We start from the raw sequence: 17,363 nt of genomic DNA on the forward strand, positions 1-17,363 counted from the left end.
TGCTATTTCATCTAATACAGTTCCATGTGACTTCAGAGTTCATATTTCTGAGAAGTTCTGAAGTAATTGTGTGGTTAAGCTCAGGGAAAGTCAAGAAACAATCTAATTTAATCAGCAAAAGTCACCATATTCCTCCTGAGCTTTTAGAAAAAATAGGTTTTCTCTTGCTAGCATTTAATTGTATTATCATTATTGTTGTATTCAATATTGCCTCTAATGTATTTATGAATTAATTTTGGAGGGTACACTATTTAAAGATGTCTGTCATCATCTGCCTTTACTTGTTCCAGTTCAGTGTTGAACTCTAACGAAGATTTATTGAAGAATGTTGGAAGTATTTGTTGGTAACCATTGACTTTCATAGTATTTGTTTTTCTACTATGGATGTCAATGGTTACAGGTTTTCAACATTCTTCAAAATATCTTATTTTTTTTTTGTTTAACAGGAGAAAAAACTCAAACTGAAGTATCCCTTTAAAAATGATCAGAATCACCACAATTTAAGCAATTAGGCCAAAGTCCATTCAATCAACAATAATACATTTCAGTGAAACATTTCTTTTATTACAAAGATACACAAATATGTGGCTAAGAAAGAACTAAATTGGATTTTTTGATGAAGCATTAAAAAATACCTGTAAAAGTCTGAAATTTCATTCAGAATCTTTTTAAATTTAAATTAATGAAGCCTGAATTTGGTCAAACGCAGTCACTAGACTGTACCTGGGGACTACCAAGCTGGGATAACATGCTAACAGGCTAACATGTCAGTATAATATACATTTTTTAAAGCTTTGGCTTCAAAATGTCCACTTTACAGACCGGGTGTTAAAAAGTAGATGACAGAAAAACGAAATGTAAAATTTGTCAAAATACTATAGTTCTATCAAAATATGGGGGCAAGTAAATTATCAAGTGTTGTTCTCATAGTGGCTATTAAAGTCCTGCAAAATCACATTCAAGCTACCATTTTAGTATTATGCAAAGCACAACAACAGCTTGTTTTCTATGGAGCAAGATCAGTATCAAAAATAATACATTTACAACATATAATTCATACATCCACAATGCAATTCACATTTACAAAATCCAATTCGTAAATTCATAACATGATTCGTAAATATTCAAATCCAATTCGTAAACTTAAAACATGATTCATGAATACACAAAACCACTTCATAAATTCATAGCATGATTTGTAAATACACAAAACCAATTTGTAAATTCATGACATGATTCGTAAATGCACAAAACCAATTCATAAATTCATGACATGATTCGTAAATACACAAAACCAATTCGTAAATTCATGACATGATTTGTAAATACACAAATCCAATTCATAAATTCATGACATGGTTCGTAAATACACAAAACCAATTCATAAATTCATGACATGATTCGTAAATACACAAATCCAATTCATAAATTCATGACATGATTCGTAAATACACAAAACCAATTCATAAATTCATGACATGATTCGTAAATACACAAATCCAATTCATAAATTCATGACATGATTCGTAAATACACAAAACCAGTTTGTAAATTCATGACATGATTCGTAAATACACAAAACCAATTCATAAATTCAAAACACGATTTGTAAATACACAAAACCAATTCGTAATTCAAAACACGACTCAAAAACACACAAATCAAATTCGTGAATTCAAAACCTGATTCAAAAATACACAAACCCAATTTGTAAATTCAAAACACAATTTGTAAATAAACAAGTCCAATTCCTTTGGTGAAAATATTTACGTTATTTGCTTGTCAATTCACGAATTGTGTGTTGTATTTATGAATTATGTTTTGAATTTACAAATTGGATTTTGTAAATGTCAATTGTGCTTTGTATCTATGAGTTTTATTTCGTGAATGTATTATTTTTGGGACTGATCTGGCTCCATAGTTTTCTGTTTATCAAAGCTCACAGAAATTAACTTTTTTAGACAATGAAAGTCAAGAAAATTGATATTTGGCTTAGAGTAGAAACCCTGCAGCTTGCTTTACAGTATGTTAACTCACCAAGGCATTATAGACATAACAGTATTACTTTGGTAAAGCTGCAATGAAATGTCTATTGTGAAAAGTCTTATACAAATACTTTTGACTTGACAATTCCACAGGTTTTAAAGTGGGCCAGTCTGTCTCCCCCAACCCCCCCCCCCAAACAATGATTTATGATTGGTTTCATTTAATGACGTGAGCGTTATAGAAACCACACTTCACCTTTAACTGATTGCATAAGTCTATTCAGCTCTAGTGTCCGATAATGATACGGTGGCTGTTTCGAGTTTCCTTGCGAACCACGGAAAAGACCCTATTTAAAGTTCCTTCCTAGAATAGCCTAACATAACCTAGGGCTTAAGTAAAAATAGACTCTTAAGCAAAAGCTCTGCATCTTCACTATAGGGTGTCGTCTTCTGTTTTCTGATAGCACAGGGTTATCCACAAGCCCTCTAGTGTGTTTGGGGATTCCACTCGTACAGTAAGTTTCATCCAGTTTCTTTTTGTTTGTTTTGTCTTTAAGAATGCAACTGTTACAAGCACAGACCTTATCAACCGGAAAATAAAGGAGTACAACACTCTGATGAGGTAAGCAAGCAATGGAGAAGAGTTTCTGTTTAATTCTGAAGTCTTCTTTGTCTGCAGATCTTGACTTGACAGATCTTGACTTTATTTTTTTTTCTCTCAGTCCACCCAGCAGTAAGACAGAACCTTCACCCAAGGCATCCCGTCAGTCACTGAGCATCAGGCAGACATTACTGGGAGGTAAAGGAGAGAATAAAGCGACAAGCCCTCACTCACCAAACAAGGAACATGACAGGAAAGCCATGCATAAAGGTAACAGCATTAAGGGCTTACTCTGGATTTATGCAGAACTTATTTATTTATTGACACTTGATTTTATATTTGTTTTTCTTTCTTTTAAGTATGTTTTATAAGTCTCGTGTTGTTTTGTGAACTCATGTACAGCACTTTGGTCTGCTCTTTGGTGGTTGTTAAATACAGTTTATATGAATGAATGAAAGAGGTTAGAGACTCAATGTTGGAGAGAGGCTGTTTGTCCTGGTTTGAGCTGCATTTCTACCAGTGTTGTTCGCAATATTGTCTGAATTGATGGAGTTGTGAATGTTGAAAAGTACCGATAGGTTTTAATCTATTATGCCATTCCGTTTGGAAAGGACTTCAGTGGTACTAGTTTCATTTTCAGCATAGTAATGATCTGCTAATTGTAGTGAAATCCTATTTGGAGAAAGAAAATAACTGATGAAACACAAACAGTGATGAAATGGCCTCCACAGGGTCCAGACCTGAATATTATAGAGGCTGTATGAGATCACTGGACAGAAAAAGAAAGATATGAGACTCTAAACCTAAAGAAGAACTCTGGAAAGTGCTAAAAGAAGACTGATATAACACTTGGTTTTGTAAAACACAAATACACAGTTGAAGTCAAAAGTATTAGTTCTCCTGTAAATTTTTTATTTTTATTTATTTATTTATTTTTTACAAATATTCCCTAATATTTTCCCTAGTCTTATTTTTTAATTTCAGCTAGAGTAAAAGCAGTTTTAATTTAAACATTCTAAGGTCAAACTTAAGCAATATATTTTTTTTCAATTGTTGACAGAACAAACCACTGTTATTCAATGATTTGCCTAATTGACCCAACTTGCCTAATTAACCCATTTAGGTCTTTAATTTTATGCGATTCTTTCTGGAAAGGACTTGAGTGGTAATAGTTTTCATTTTCAACATGATAATGATCCGTTGATTGCAGTAAAATCCTATTTGGAGAAAGAAAATAACTGATGAAACACAGACAGTGATGAAATGGCCTCCACATGGTCCAGACCTGAATATTATAGAGGCTGTATGAGATCACTGGACAGAAAAAGAAAGATATGAGACTCTAAACCTAAAGAAGAACTCTGGAAAATGCTAAAGAAGCCTGATATACAGTAACACTTGGTTTTGTAAAACACAAATACACAGTTAAAGTCAAAAGGATTAGTCCTCCTGTGAATTTGTTTTCCAAATATTTCCTAAGTGATGTTTAACAGATCAATAAATTTTAACAGTATTTTTGATAATATTTTTTCTTCTGGAGAAAGTCTTATTTTTTATTTCAGCTAGAGTAAAAGCAGTTTTAATTAAAACATTCTTAGTTCAAACTTAAGCAATATATATTTTTTCAATTGTTGACAGAACAAACCACTGTTATTTAATGATTTGCCTAATTGCCCCAACTTGCATAATTAACCTATGTAAGCCTTTAAATTTATGCCATTCCTTTTGGAAAGGACTTCAATGGTAGTACACTGAAAAAAGTGTTGCATGCAAAACTGTTGCAAACAACTTATTTGTGTTGAATTTAAACAAACAAATTAAATTAAGCAATATTCAACTTAATTTGTTTGTTTAAATTCAACACAAATTAATTGTTTACAACCACTTAATGTAAAAAAATTTAGTAAATCCAAGGAATCATCTTTGAATAATTTTTTTCAGTGTAGTATTCATTTTCAGCTGGACAATGATCCACTAATTGCAGTGAAATCCTATTTTGGAGAAAGAAAACAGCTGATGAAACACAGACAGTGATGAAATGGCCTCCACAGGGTCCAGACCTAAATATTATAGAGGCTGTATGAGATCACCTGGACATAAAAAGAAAGATATGAGACTCTAAACCTAAAGAAGACCTCTGGAAAATGCTAAAGAAGCCTGATATAACACTTGGTTTTGTAAAACACAAATACACAGTTAAAGTCAAAAGGATTAGTCCTTCTGTGAATTTGTTTTCCAAATATTTCCTAAGTGATGTTTAACAGATCAATGAATTTTTACAGTATTTTTGATAATATTTTTACTTCTGGAGAAAGTCTTATTTTTTATTTCAGCTAGAGTAAAAGCAGTTTTAATTAAAACATTCTAAGGTCAAACTTAAGCAATATATATTTTTTCAATTGTTGACAGTACAAACCACTGTTATTCAATGATTTGCCTAATTGCCTTAACTTGCCTAATTAACCCATTTAAGCCTTTAAATTTTTGCCATTCCTTTTGGAAAGGACTTCAATGGTAGTAGTATTCATTTTCAGCTGGACAATGATCCACTAATTGCAGTGAAATCCTATTTTGGAGAAAGAAAACTGCTGATGAAACACAGACAGTGATGAAATGGCCTCCACAGGGTCCAGACCTAAATATTATAGAGGCTGTATGAGATCACCTGGACAGAAAAAGAAAGATATGAGACTCTAAACCTAAAGAAGACCTCTGGAAAGTGCTAAAAGAAGCCTGATATTACACAGCACATTATTCATGTCTGGACAATTAGAACAAAACAACTGAAACGAGATTAAACAGACTTTTGCTTGAACAGGAAATGTTGTGCTGTTGATGTTTATTTGTACATATTTCCTATATTATTTTGGCTTGTTTTTACAGGGTGTTTGCAGGATCTTAAAAAGTTTTAAAATGCCTTAAATTTTAAAAACTAAAATTTAGGCCTTAAAAAAGTTTTAAATTCACTGAAATATGGTATTGTATGTCTTAAATACTTTTAAACTGGTTATAATTTTCTTTTGTCCATGTAAAGCTACCCAATTGCTACAGCCAACAATCCATTTAAAATAAAAAAAAGTTTAACATAAGTAAAGTCGATGAACTCTATTTACCAACATGCTTTAATTATCTTCCTTACATCCTTGAAATAACATTTGTTTCAAAGTTCTGCATGTATTTATGCATAAATGTATGTTGTGAATAAATTAGGTTTATTATTGTTTTAACAATTAATTGTTATAAAATGTTTTGACACATTATTTTAAATATCTGGCTAAGAAATAACAGAATTTCAATTTTAATGGGGCAAGTAAAAACATATTCCACTGGTCATTACAAAAAAGCCCTGTAAAAGTCTGAAATTTCATTCATAATAGTTTTAAAAAGTCTTAAATTTGACTTGATGAAACCTGCAGAAACCCTGTTTTAGTAAAGGGACTGATTGATTATATATTGTGCAAAAGTCTTAGGCCAATAAAGCTGGGATAATGCTTAGGACTTTTGCACAGTACTGTATATTAAAGGTGATAGATGCAAATGCAAATGTTTGGTACTTATAATGGTGTTTTGTGAACAGATGAAACCAGCCCACCCAAGGATAAGGGTACATGGAGGAAGGGCATCCCTGGACTGATGAGAAAGCCATTTGAGAAGAAACCGTCTCCTGGAGTCACTTTTGGAGTAAGACTAGACGACTGTCCTCCGGCTCAGAACAACAGAGTAAGACAATGTCCTCCATCTTTCTTTCACATTGCATTCATGATGGCAATGACATCTTAAAGACGTCTTTGTTGAACAAGCATACTCTTCCAGTTATTATTCGCATTAATATCATTCAAAGATTTTGTATTATTATACAAAAATTGTGTATGTAAATATGCTGATAATTATTTGTGGTAATCGATATACTTTTTCTATAACGTGTATATTATGTATTTACTGTAGATGTGTATTGTAATTATATTGTACGACTTTACAACTTTATTTTCATAATATGTCAAATTTATTCTCAGAATATTTCGACTTTATTCTCAAAATATTACGTCTTTAATCTCATATAACTCCAACTTTATTCTCATATTTCAACTTTATTCTTAAAATATTAGGACTTTAATCTCGTACAACTTCGACTTTATTATTGTAATATTTCAACTTTATTCTCAAAATATTAGGACTTTAATCTCGTACAACTTCGACTTTATTCTCGTAATATTTCAACTTTATTCTCAAAATATTTAAAATTTATTCTCGGAATACTTTGACTTTATTCTTGAAATATTTTGACTTTAATCTCGGATAACTACAACTTCATTATCATAACATTTCGACTTTATTCTCGTAACATTTCAATATTTATCTCGTATAATTCTGACATTATTCCTGTAATATTTTTTGTTTATTCTCATAATATTATTACTTTATTCTAGTATAACTTCGACTTTATTCTTCTAATAATTCGGCTTTATTCTCAAAATATAATGACTTTATTCTAGTATAACTTTGACTTTATTCTCATAATATTTTGACCTTATTCTCCTAATAATTCGACTTTATTCTCAAAATATTATGATTTTAATCTCATAAATTTTAAAGGCATTAACCTCTTTACAGTAGTGATATTTTAGCTGCGAGTGTTTAATGATGTTTGACAAGTAATCATTTATTTAAGTTTGTATTTAGAAACCATAAAAACGTTTTGCATACTGCTGATTCGAGAGTCGTATTTGTCTATGCAAGCAGTATACATTCACATGGCATGCAGTCTTGGAAGTTTATATTGGCAGGTATGTGACAGCTTTGTTTGTTTTTAGTTTGTTCCTCTGATAGTTGAAGTGTGCTGTAACCTGGTGGAAGAACGCGGACTGGAATACACGGGTATCTACAGAGTGCCAGGAAACAACGCTGCCATCTCCATCATGCAGGAAGAGCTCAATAACAAGGGAATGGCTGACATTGATATTCAGGATGATGTAAGTGTATATATCCGTCTGTGAGTATAATATGTCAGGTTTTCTCTGCTTTTTCCTTGAGCTCTTTTTTTTGCTCTACAGAAATGGAAGGACTTGAATGTGATCAGCAGTTTACTCAAATCTTTCTTCAGGAAACTTCCTGAACCGCTTTTCACTAACGGTAAAAATCCTTGTTGGAATTCCCTTGCTTGAGGCGCTTTATGACTCATATTTGATTTATATGTATCTTGCTCTTGATTAAAATGAACTGTGTAGCTCGCCATCTAGTGGCTGTGCATCATATACTGTAGACATGCAGTTTCAACACTTTTTTTCTTACTTAAAAGAGTTTTTATCTTATATCTAGTCCAAAAATCTTAAAATTCCTAAATCAAGAAGCATTTTCTGGACAAGTAAAAAATATTGTCTTGTTGTCAGAAATACTATGTCAAAAATTAAATGAGTTTTTTCCCCGTAGAACAATCAAACAAAAGATTATTTAACTTTTTTTTTAAAGAAAAACTCACTTTATTTTGAAATTATTTATGAAAACAAGACAATATTTGTTTCCTTGTCTAGAATTAGATGTTATATTGTTCAAAATATAAAAAAAAGAGACACAAAAAGATGTAAAACCACTCGAGGGAGAATAAATAGTAATTAAATGTTCATTTTTGTCTGTTTAAAAATCTCTTTAAAGCTTATTCACTTTTAACACTTGACTTAATACCTCAATAATTTGTATTCATAATCTAACCTCTGTAGAAAGATATGCAGACTTCATTGATGGCAACAGAATAGAGGATCCCGTAGAGAGACTCAAAGTGCTGAAGAGATTGGTAAGCAGTCGTTTACCTCATTTAGGTTTGTTTATAGCAGTAATAATCTGGCTATACTGTATGTGATCGCAGTCCCAAATAAACCTCTTAAATTTCAGCTTCACGAGTTGCCTGATCATCATTATGAAACGCTGAAGTTCCTCTCGGCACATCTCAAAACTGTGGCTGAAAATTCGGAAAAGAACAAGGTAAGATGTTTAATTAAATATTATATTAATTAAATATTATTAATATTTCGTTATCGATATAGGAAAAATAGTCACATCAACCTTTCATTGGAAGTTTATCGGTGGCTAAAAAACACTTGCCCATTGAGAAACTGGGCAGACAGAACACTGTAATGATTTCCTGTAGGGATGTCACGATCAGGTTTTTTTGCCTCTGAGTTCGAGTTATTTGATTTTGAGTATCTACCGATACCGAAACCCATCCGATACTTCTGTAATACATATAAAAGAATAAAAAAGAGTGAAGAAACAGATTTAATTCACCTTATTTTAACATTCAACAATTCTGCCTTTTCCTTTCCACCTCTTGCAATCCCAAGTTTACATATCTCACAGTTGAATGTTGTCGTCATCAACTTTATAATACCTCCAGACAGCAGACATACTAGCACTTTCCGCTTCAAGCTGCTTCCATGTTCTACTTTTCCGGCATTTAACCAATAGCGTCTCTGCAACAAAGTGATGTCATGCCGCATGCGTTGCTGTTTCTGTTTGAAGTCAAGAAAGATGTCCAACTCTGTGCCACCGCATAACTATAGATGTGTTAAAAAATAATAAGAATATATATACATATACACATACATATTTGAGTCCTGATCAGGAGGTAGCATCCGATTCCAATCAAGTCTGAAGCTGCATGATCGGCTCGATTTCTGATCACATGATCAGATCTGGACATCCCTAATTTCCCGTATCAACTTTTCTATTGTGTTTGTTTGATATTTAAAAAAAATGAGAAGTCACATGTTCATTTATCATTGTGTCAGATGGAGCCACGGAATCTGGCCATTGTGTTCGGGCCGACGCTGGTGAGAACATCTGAAGACAACATGACTCACATGGTCACACACATGCCAGACCAGTACAAGATTGTCGAAACGCTCATTCAGCATGTGAGTAATTTGTTGTTCTGGTGAAGAAAGCACCTCTTTTTAAATGTGTCACGCTTTTAAATTTGGTGAAATACTTCTGATGTTTTCTTACAGTATGACTGGTTCTTCACTGAGGAGGGTGACAACGAGCCTACGGTGTGTATGAATACAACTGCTTGCTTTATTGCAATGTTTCTTTTTCTTTTATTTGATTTTTAAACTCTTTTAGATGTGTTTGCAGTAAAGTAAAAATAAATAATCGGTGGGATCGGTGGTTACATGAAGAACCTGTAACATCATTCGTTCATTCATTCATTTTCTTTTCGGCTTAGTTCCTTTAATAATCTGTGGTCACCACAGCGGAATGAACCGCCAACTTATCCAGCATATGTTTTACGCAGTGGATGCCTTTCCAGCTGCAACCCATCACTGGGAAACATCCATATACACTCATTCACACACATACACTATGGACAATTTAGCTCACCCAATTCACCTATACCGGGAAACCGGAGCACCCGGAGGAAACCAAGAACATGCAAACTCCACACAGAAACGCCAACTGACTCAGCCGAGGTTCGAACCAGCGACCTTCTTGCAGTGAGGCTAACGTACTACCCACTGCGCCACCGTGCAGCCCTGTAACATCTTTTGAACTATTAATATTTCATAAAATATGCTTTTTCGTGGATTATTAAATTGGTTCTGACACTTCACACACACAGCTAAAAGTGGCTAAAAGTCCTACATGATGGTAATACTTTGATTATGGTGTTTACATGACTGTGCTGCACCTCAATAATGTGACTAAAATTTCATGTCTTAATTTGATTCGCGTTTACGACGATTATGACTGTAAGCATATCTAAAGTGCTTTTACATAGCATGGTTAATGCTGCAGATGTAGCAACCTTTGCTTTTGTACGTGGCGATCTTTGAACTCGAGGCAGCCCGGGTTGCCAGGTGTGTGTAAAGCATTTAATTTGTGGTTCGAATCCAATTCTGCCTCCAATCTCCAGTGCTAAATTCACCTCATGCTCCATCATAACATTATAACTCATGAGACAACTTTTCTGGTTGCGATTTAGTCTCACGAGATCTCGTCACACCCCTAATATTTGCCAATCGTCTATTTTTCCAGTTGAAATTGACTTTTTAATGTATTTTTTTGTATTTTCTCTTTTGGGAAAGTAACTACCACCCTGAACTTCTATGCAGAAAGTCTCCTGAAACACCCTAGATTTCATGTACAAATGTAGTCCTTGCAATTCCAGTGAAAGTTGTTTTTTTTGTGTGTGTATGTTTGTTCAGACTACAGTCCAAGAGGAAAGTGCTGTGGAGTCCCAGCCTGTGCCTAATATTGACCACCTGCTGACCAACATTGGCCGGACAGGAACCTCTCCTGGGGAAGTGTCAGGTAACATGTGCTCTTGGCTGGACCCTCTGTTGAATACGTGTAATTTTGTGCTGAAAAAATATCTTTGTCTCAGTCATGTGACCTAAAACAAAATACAATAATGTGTTTAAGCTTTGTGTTTAACATTGATGAAAACTGCTTTGCTTTTCTGAGAACAGAAGCAGGTTCTCCATGTCTTTTAACAAAAGCTACTGTGCTGTGGCTTAATTACAGTGCAAGTTTGTAAGGCAAGATATGCACAATATATATATTTTTTTGCCTTCAGCAGCTTGCTTGACGCGACTTCTGGAACATTTTGGTTTTTATTTTCCATTTTTAAATCTGATTTAATTTCACTTATCAGTTTTGGACATTTTCTGTTATCCCATTTCTTTTTGTGTCATTTTTTAGTGTGTGTGTAAATCGTACATAAACATAGTGGGGACATATTTCACGCAATGCAAAACATATCAGGAAAAACAAATATTCAGCAGAAGGAAAAAAATATGACTTGGAATTTACAAGAATGTAAAGATTAGCATAAATAAAACATTCTGTAGCATCACCGTAACATGGATTTGTGGAGAAAATGTCCTTAAATGCACTGTTCATCCAAAAATGATTATTCTGACATCGTTTGCTCACCTAGATGTTGCTACAGAGATGTGTACCTTTATTTTTGCACCACAAAAGGACAAATGTTTTGCATTCATATATTTAATGGTAGTGAATATCAACCAGCATAAATCTAAAGAAGTATCAAAGAATGGTGAAATGCATGAGTTAATATGGAAGTATGTTTATATAAGTATATTCACCCTTAAGAGGGAAATTGCACATTTTCTTTTCTCCTAACTTGTGTAATGTTTTTATCAGTCAGTAATTTTTTTTTCCTTTTCTCTCCTTTTTGCCATAACTAACCCCCCAGATATACTTATAATATAAATAAGATACATTACTAGTGATCTTTCTTTGATTCTAAGGGTTTTTTATATATTGTTAAAGCGACAGTTTCTTGAAAGTTACTTGAAAATCAAATCATTATTTCCTCAAGTGGCTCAATTTGAAGTTTCTTTTTTTTATTGAACACAAAAGAAGCAGGGATGTGATAAGGATTTCTGTATTTTCCGAGCTCAATGGAGCGACCCCTGTAATTTGCCAAATCTGGGTCTCAGTGAGGTTCATCGTCTTCAAAGCAGATGACCATCATTAGCCAACTAAGTCACAAGTTCCGTCATTACAAACATAGGTCATTGATTTGATGTTTCCCAATCCGTCGTTCCAACGAACATTCACAAACTGCGTCGCAAACTTGTGCCCTTGCAACTACACCTCTGGAGCTGTAGTTAGAAACAGTTCCTGGCTGTGTTCTATTCCCAGTTATCCCTCTATGCCCTATTCATTTAGAAGTCATCTCTCTTGGGTGTAAATTGCTTTCAAAGTATTTTTGCAGTTCAGTTTTTGCGATCTTACAATTGCGTTCCCTTCGCAGTGCACTATGAAAACATTGATGTCATTTTGAACACAGCCGAGCCGAATTTATGTTACGGCTCCAAAGCTAGTTTATTGTTTACAGTTATTGCTCTAAAGCTTGTGAAAACAAAAAACATAGCATACGTTAATGCTTTTATTTTATTGTAGATTATTTATAAAGAAAAGTAGCCCACTGTATATGACATGGGCCGCATTAGAACAACACCAGCATGAGCAAATGATGACTGGACTTTCATTTTTGGCTGAATTATCCACTTAACTGTTCTGAAAATTCAAAAAGAGCTGACTGATCTCTGGAACGGGCTTCAGGTACTTTATGCAGATTACACTCGCCTTTGATTTTGAGCTGAAATGTGACCATTTTCATTGAAGTCACCCATTTAGCTTGTGTGTCACTTTCTCTATGCATTAAAACGCGGCTGGGTCATCCCTGTAGTTTTACCAACTGCAGCACTAACAGGTCCTGTTCTTTCTCCAAGAGAAAGCTAAAGCCGAAAGCGCAAAACCCGCTTGCCAATCTCTGATCCCTCTGTCCCTAGTGCCACTCTGTCGCGTGTCCTAAAGGCTTTCCCAGCATTCACACATACTGATCTTGACACAGGCCAAGTGGGCGGAGTCTTTCACACCTTGATGTCACTGATGGACTCAGTAGTGTCCGCGATGGGCAGCTGGAACTGTAGGAAGAGGGAGGACTGTTGCCCGCAGTGTAGCTGCCTAGTCTGCAGACACCCTCGCATTTTATGACGCGGGGGCGACTGAGAAAAGAGAACACAAAAGTGCAAAGGGAAAGCGCAGCGGAAGTGTTGGGTTGTGTGATTTGTGGGTTTACCTGGCGTAGAGCAGTGCCGCTGTCTCAAAGACTCTTCGCCATCTCTCGCCCCCCTCTCTCTCTCTCTCTCTCTGAACGCTGGCCAAACGGAGAGACGGCATGGTAATGCTACTCGGCTCTGAATATCACTCGGTCATACCATTTGTCACCACCAAGGGGTGTACAGGGGGGCTCGGCTTGACACCGAAGAAATAAGCCTCCAAAATTTGCATGGGAGCAAAGACAGCAGTGAATCAATTCTTTCACTTTTTTATTTTCCCCTTGCTGGCATTCTGTCTTCCCATAGTGTCATCTTTTTCTGCGTAGCTAGCCCCTCTCTGACCCCTGTCACATATTGACCTTGGTTCATGCCTTGTGTGTCTCGTCTTCATTGTGGTCACGACAGCACACATCAGACCAGCTCCGCCACTGTCATTAAACATCCAGACCTCTTAGTCTATCATTTCATTTAAGGCAGAGGAGCTTTTTCTTGACTTTTAGCACGTCTGTATCCCATACAATAGTTTTTGATCTCAATCAGAGTGTACAAGATTGAATAGCTGATATGCTAAATTTCACTTTGCAATTAGAAACATTATAGATCAGCCTTAAAACAGGTATGAACTACAAAGTTTACAGTATTTTACTAGGAGTGAAAGTATTGGAGAAGATACTTAAAGCAATAGTTCACGCAAAAACAAAAATTACACCATAGTTTACTCACCGCCAAGCCATTCTCAGTGTATATTACTTTTTTTCCTGTGAGACTAACACATTTGGAGTAGTTTTACTTTTTATCCTGGCTCTTCCTCGCTGTATACTAGTGCGTAAATCCGTTGTCAAACTAACCCATATAGTGCCAATGGGTTCATGCATGTCCTATGAAGCAAAACTGTGTCGATCCCAGTTGTAAGAGGAACAAATAATAACTTGACTTTTAGTTGATCATTTGGAAAAGTTACAAAAGGTAGATTTTTTTTTTAGATGAATCATCTGTTGAACTGCATCCCAATCATCACAAATAATGCAGAAGACCTATTGGAACCTGCATGGATCCAAGATTCTCATAGAAATCTGTCAAGTTTGGTGAAGGACAAATCATGGTTTGGGGTTACATTCAGTATGGGGCGTGGAAGAGATCTGCAGTGTTGATGGCAACATCAACAGCCTGAGCTATCAAGGCTGCCCATAACATTACAAACCACAAGAGAGGGCAAATTCCTCAGCAGGATAGCGCTCCTTCTCATACTTCAGCCTCCACATCAAAGTTCCTAAAAGCAAAGAAGGTCAAGGTGCTCCTGGATTGGCCAGCCCAGTCTCCAGATATGAACATTATTGAACATGTCTAGGGTAAGATGAAGGAGGAGGCATTGAAGATGAATCCAAAGAATCTTGATGAACTCTGGGAGTCCTGCAAGAACACTTTCTTTGTCATTCCAGATGACTTTATCAAGAAGTTATTTGAGTCATTGCAGAGATGTATGGATGCAGTCGTCCAAGCTCATGGGAGTCATACACAATATTAATTATTTTTCTACTGCACCATGACTTTATATTCTATACTCTACATTTGGACTTTTGTCAAAGACTTCTGATACCAAATGATCCAAATGTTCCTAAAACTTGGATAGGTGACAAGACTTTTGTCAGGTAGTGTATTCATACAATTTTGTATTATTAACTCCAATCACTGACTTCAGTGGTGACTGAATGTAAGGACCACTCACCAAACCATTGGTTTACCACAGAAGACGATGACAAACAAGTCAACTCTTTGGCTTGGCGTTACTGTATAACTTTAAAGTATATTAGCCCTAAAATGCCTAAAGTGTCTATCCATCTTACATGTGTTGTATACATCAGTTGTACATAACATGCATTTGTCCGCCTCTGAGAAATATTTCTGTTACAAAAACACTTTGATCTTCTTCATAAGATATGCGTTAACCATGTGGCGGTGTATGGCTTAGATTGACAAAGGATTTATGTGCTTTTGGAAGCTTCAAAATAAAAGCCACTATACAACAGCATGGAAGAGCAAGAATAACATGTACTGTAAACCTAATACTACTTAAATCTTTTAAACAGAGGATGGCTTGCTGGTGAGTAAATCATGGGGTAATTTTCATTTTTAGGTGAACTATTCCTTTAAAATAGTCTAAATCGGTGTTTCTCAACCTCGTTCCTGGAGGATCACCTGGGCTGCATCCGAAATTGCCTACTACTCAATAGATAATGCATTTGAATTTAAATTTACTACTCGACCATTAGAAGAGTATGTTCTATCTAGTATGAATGTGAGCAGTATGAATGGAACTCGGACTTACTACATCCGCCATTTTGTCATCATCACGTGACCTACCCGAGTCAGTTGCGTCACTGGACTCCCATTTATTAATTTTCTCGCGATGCATCATAGGATTGCGTAGCGTGCAACGGAAGCCTACTTTAGAATCTCGGTAGTAGTATGTCATCCAGGTACTTCTCGCATACTGTTTTTGGAGTTCTTTGAATTTGGACATACTACTTAAATCGCATACTGATTTTAGCATACTACATAATATGGAAGTATGTGATTTCGGACGCAGTCCCGTGCCTTCCTCAGCCAAACACACCTAATTCAGATCATCAGCTCATTAGCAGAAACTGAAAGACCTGTAATGGGTGTAACAGACAAAGGAGGCATGCAAAACATGCAGCGTTGGTGGTCCTCCAGGAACGTAGTTGAGAAAAACTGGTCTAAATGGTCCTATTGTTTGTGAGGCCACTGTTATATACAGACAACATTAGGTTAGATATCATTACATATGTTTGTATAGAGACAGATGAGTCACAATTATGTGCTTCTAAGTATTCTAGTATGTAACCATAGTCAAATATTTTCATATAGGTCATATATCATAAATGTCTCTCAATGACATCAGACACTGCCTGCAAAGCCCTCATCGTTTCTTGTGTAGACTGTGGTCTTGTGTCTCTGTCCATGCATCCTATTACTGCACCTATTCCTTCATAAAACAATTCTTTTAGTGTAGCTGGTCTGTTCCAACTGGATGGTCCTACACATGAAAGACTCACCACTGTTGAATATGTATTTGAACATTCCAACCAAACATCACTTGTTTGTCTGCATGCACGCCTGATGTATTTGCCTCGCCATTCCTGTCTTGTTTGCCACACTCTCGTCGTCATGCACAACCTTGTATAATGCGTATGTTTTTCTACACATCGGTTCATTTGATTTCAAAAGTACACGTGCAAGTCAGTAACCATGTGTCTCCTTTCTTTACTCCTTAGATTCACCAACAAGTGACTCTGCTAAATCTAAGGTGAGTTGGACTCGTAACCACTTCTCTGATAGGTCAGGTGGAGGTGGGTGAGTGTAGTTCTTTCACCAGGCAAAAACGCTCCAATGCAGCACCTGAGAGCCAGTTGTCATCTTGAAGAGACTGGACAGATGGATCAGAGGCCATCAAGTCATGCTTTGAACATGCATTGCATTCAGTCTAACAGTGAAATGAGATGTTGCTGGAATGTGCCATAAGCATTTTTGCCTAGGGGTGGGAATCAAGAACGTGTTTTTTTTTTTTTCTTTAAGGAAATGCCAAAGCCCAAGTATCTTCATTCTGGAGGGCCGGTGTCCTGGAGAGTGTAGCTCCAACCCTAATCAAACACACATGAACCAGCTAATCAAGCTCTTACTTGGTATACTAGAAACTTCCTGGCCGTTGGAGCTAAACTCAGCAAGACACCGGCCCTCCAGGACCGAGTTTGGACACCCCTAATGTAAAATTTGTGTTTTAATGTGTAGATAACCATTGGGATTCAGTGTTTATTAAGAAATGCTCAATTCTATTGCAAAATTGTACTGTTTTGTATAGTATTTTAACAGCAACTCCTGTCCAGTAGGTCTACTTTCCTTCAGAGTTTAGTGCCATCCCAAATCTCACTTACCTGTGATTTTTAAGCAATCCTTAAGACATATGTATCTAAAATCATTCCTTATGCCCTCATTCACTATTCTATGCGTTAGTCCACTAACATTGTCCTCTTAAAGGAGTGAATAAAAGGAGTGAGTTTGAGTACTGGATGAACTGTAAGGGATGCCATCTTGCTTTGCTAGTTGATAAATCACTCAAGCAGATTAGATGTTTAACTTCTTGGACAGACTCTGTTCAGCACTTAGGGAGCT

At 35.7% G+C, this 17,363-nt stretch overlaps 1 protein-coding gene across 3 annotated transcripts in view; it reads left to right on the forward strand.

Annotated features, from left to right (window-relative positions):
* Nucleotides 1–17,363, forward strand: part of LOC130218758 (rho GTPase-activating protein 21) — a 142,257-nt gene that overhangs the window by 120,010 nt on the left and 4,884 nt on the right. For all 3 annotated transcript variants that reach the window (XM_056451017.1, XM_056451015.1, XM_056451016.1), the window contains 11 exons: nucleotides 2,543–2,607; nucleotides 2,708–2,856; nucleotides 6,164–6,306; nucleotides 7,398–7,556; nucleotides 7,638–7,716; nucleotides 8,301–8,374; nucleotides 8,473–8,562; nucleotides 9,369–9,494; nucleotides 9,588–9,629; nucleotides 10,785–10,890; nucleotides 16,469–16,500. In XM_056451017.1, the coding sequence (XP_056306992.1) occupies nucleotides 2,543–2,607; nucleotides 2,708–2,856; nucleotides 6,164–6,306; nucleotides 7,398–7,556; nucleotides 7,638–7,716; nucleotides 8,301–8,374; nucleotides 8,473–8,562; nucleotides 9,369–9,494; nucleotides 9,588–9,629; nucleotides 10,785–10,890; nucleotides 16,469–16,500 (1,065 nt within the window). The remainder of the gene's footprint in view (nucleotides 1–2,542; nucleotides 2,608–2,707; nucleotides 2,857–6,163; nucleotides 6,307–7,397; nucleotides 7,557–7,637; nucleotides 7,717–8,300; nucleotides 8,375–8,472; nucleotides 8,563–9,368; nucleotides 9,495–9,587; nucleotides 9,630–10,784; nucleotides 10,891–16,468; nucleotides 16,501–17,363) is intronic.

Source organism: Danio aesculapii, chromosome 24 (assembly GCF_903798145.1).
Source record: "Danio aesculapii chromosome 24, fDanAes4.1, whole genome shotgun sequence".
In the NCBI taxonomy this organism is placed as follows: Eukaryota; Metazoa; Chordata; class Actinopteri; order Cypriniformes; family Danionidae; genus Danio; species Danio aesculapii.